The following is a 2,500-nucleotide window of genomic DNA, read 5'->3' as shown; positions in this document are numbered from 1 at the left end:
ACTACTTCCTGTGTGATGTCAAGGTTTGCAGCCCACCGATCTTTTTCATGTCCACTGCTGAAGAGAATCTGACTGAACATCACACACACGACTTGGGTATGAATTAACACACACACACACACAGACACACACACACACACACACACCCACACCCACACACACACACACACACTCTTCCTGTGCTGTGTTTATGTACTAAGACTCCTGACTCTCTGCTCACTCCGTCGTGACCAGCCAAGGTGGAATTACACAGAAAGGTTCCGGTCACAGACGGTGCTCCGAACTCCACATGACAAATGTCAAACAGTCTGGCCGCGTTAGCCGTAACGGAGGGGCAAAGCACAGGGTGCGATTGGTGGATTTCCACGCGTGCTGCTCGGTCACTTTCAGCCGTGCTGAACTAATCCGAGACAAGTCTTCGCCGAGGACGAGACGTCCTCTGAGTCTGAAATGCTCACCACCTTCCCTTTTATTGAGCGCTCCAAACATCCGTTGTGTAGCTAAAGGTTGCTGGGCTGCAGTAAGCCAATGCTGACATGTCCCCCCAAAAAACAAAAACACTAGCAAGTGAGAAACGATAGAGACGGAGCATCTTTGATGTACTTCACAAAGGCAATTTGAGGGGTAAACACAAACATGCCCCGAGGGAGAGCGCACGCTGTCACATTTAAATTATGAGGCGCGTCGTAAAAACACGGCCTCTGCTGTTTACAGAGAACAGGTTATCCCTGCCACGCGGGCGTTACAGAGGCAGTGCGCGGCACAGCGGACTAACAAACAGAATAATCACGTGGTGACGTGAGGAGGTGAACGGGACCGGCCCGCTGGGACACTCACAGCTGGTGCACGCTGCAGTTGAAGAACCTGATCTCCGTGCTGATGAGCATCTGACCCGTCTCCTTTGAGTTTAACCTGAGCTCCACTCCAGACCAGTCTGTGGGGGGGGTGGAGAGAATCAGGTTATTTTTTGCCCACGTAATTCTTTACGTAGACAGATATGAATAACTTGACCCTGGTTTTCCTTCACGGTGTTACCGGTAGAGGAGCAAGGAAGGAGCGAGAAAAGCTTCTGCCGTTGCCATGGAACCCCCAGCCAACGCCACACGTGTTTGGCACGGCATTCACGGCCCAGCATGGAGAGCGGAAGGCTAAAAACACCCAGGAAGCAGCCAGGTTTTCTCTCTCCCTGGAACGCGCACGAGCCGTTCAGCTAGCGTAGCGCCTGGAGGAGGGGGTCGCGACCCCGGGCACGCCGAACTCTCCCTCACGTATGTCTCTGCTTTCGTGTTGACGCTTCGCGTGGGGTGACTGTTATTATTATTAAGCTGCTGTCTCCATGTGCATGCACGACGTCCAAGAAAAAGCTTGGTTCGGGAACACGGATTGGAACGGGAAGCGGGTCCCGCCTACCGCCGCCGGGAGTTCAGCGTGTGTGGCCTCTTAGCCGTTGCCGCCAACATAAACGAGGCTTGTTGACAACTCTTGCTAATCTCTCCTGCCTGATATGGCTGAGCAGGACGGAAGGGGAACTTGAGTCTGTGTTGACGTTCGCCTGAGGTGTGGCGGGGGTGGGTGGAAGCAGGCCGCTAGGATTGTGGGTAAACACTGCTGTCGTTTACCTGGAGACATGGGCGGTGTCAGACAGGTAACGGTCTGCCCTGCATCGCGGTTTAGCATGAAGGGGCGTGAGCGATTAGCATTAAGGGGCGTGGTCAGTTGGCAAGCTCATGCTTGATTGTGGCGTTTCCGTGAGCCATATGTAAGCTATTAGCGAGACGAACACTGGAGCTGCAAGTCTCACTCAGATCCAGTTATATTATACTTACTCATATTATAATTACTTAATTATAACAGAGCCACTGGCACTAAAATCTTAGCTTTCCACATGAAACAGGTACGGTAGGTAACAATAAGTCTGTATATTCATACACTGAATGTTTATATGTTGACTGTGTTCATAAGGTTTCGGCTTTGCCATCCACGCTAAACCCCTGATCCCAGAACAGCCTGCGAGGTGCCTGCACTCCCTGGAGGCTACAGGGCACCAGGAACATCACCCATAATAGGTGTAAGGATGGCTCTGAGCACGGCTGCAGCCCGTGGGCTGACCCGGGGTCAGCGGGAGCTCATTAGAGGTGCGGCCTGCAGGATCGCTGTCAAGACCCGGGGCGTGAGACTGGCAGGTGTCGCCTCATGAAACAACCCTAACCCTAGCCCATTACGACAGGGTGGAGGCCGCGAGGGCCTATTAACGGGACAGCTTCAAGAGGAAAGCCAAGCCCCCCGGGAGAAGGGGGCGGGACAGAGATGGAAAAGTGAAACTAAAGGGGAAGGATGAGGAGGATGGCAGGACAATAAATGCAATTTGAAGAGGGAAAGCAAACAAGACACGTGTGGCTAGAGGATGAGAGACAGGGTGGGTAAAACAGAGAGGGGGCAGAGCCGAAATGTGGGGAGGACCTAGGCCTGGGTGCGCAGGGACGTACCTTGATCCATCGGA

The 2,500-nt window shown here is 53.2% G+C and overlaps 1 protein-coding gene across 2 annotated transcripts in view; it reads right to left on the bottom strand.

Annotated features, from left to right (window-relative positions):
• The window catches only part of plxna2 (plexin A2), a 142,037-nt gene that overhangs the window by 53,110 nt on the left and 86,427 nt on the right, over nucleotides 1-2,500 (bottom strand). For both annotated transcript variants that reach the window (XM_035521313.2, XM_081704060.1), the window contains exons 7-8: nucleotides 2,487-2,500; nucleotides 838-934 (exon numbers count right to left, since the gene is read on the bottom strand). The exon at nucleotides 2,487-2,500 is cut by the window's right edge and continues 140 nt beyond it. In XM_035521313.2, coding sequence (XP_035377206.2) covers nucleotides 838-934; nucleotides 2,487-2,500 — 111 coding nt within the window. The remainder of the gene's footprint in view (nucleotides 1-837; nucleotides 935-2,486) is intronic.

This window comes from Electrophorus electricus, chromosome 21 (genome assembly GCF_041902795.1).
Source record: "Electrophorus electricus isolate QZ-2024a chromosome 21, ASM4190279v1, whole genome shotgun sequence".
NCBI classification, from domain to species: Eukaryota; Metazoa; Chordata; class Actinopteri; order Gymnotiformes; family Gymnotidae; genus Electrophorus; species Electrophorus electricus.
Note: the sequence above shows the minus strand (reverse complement) of the source record. Positions and strands in the feature narration are given on the sequence as shown.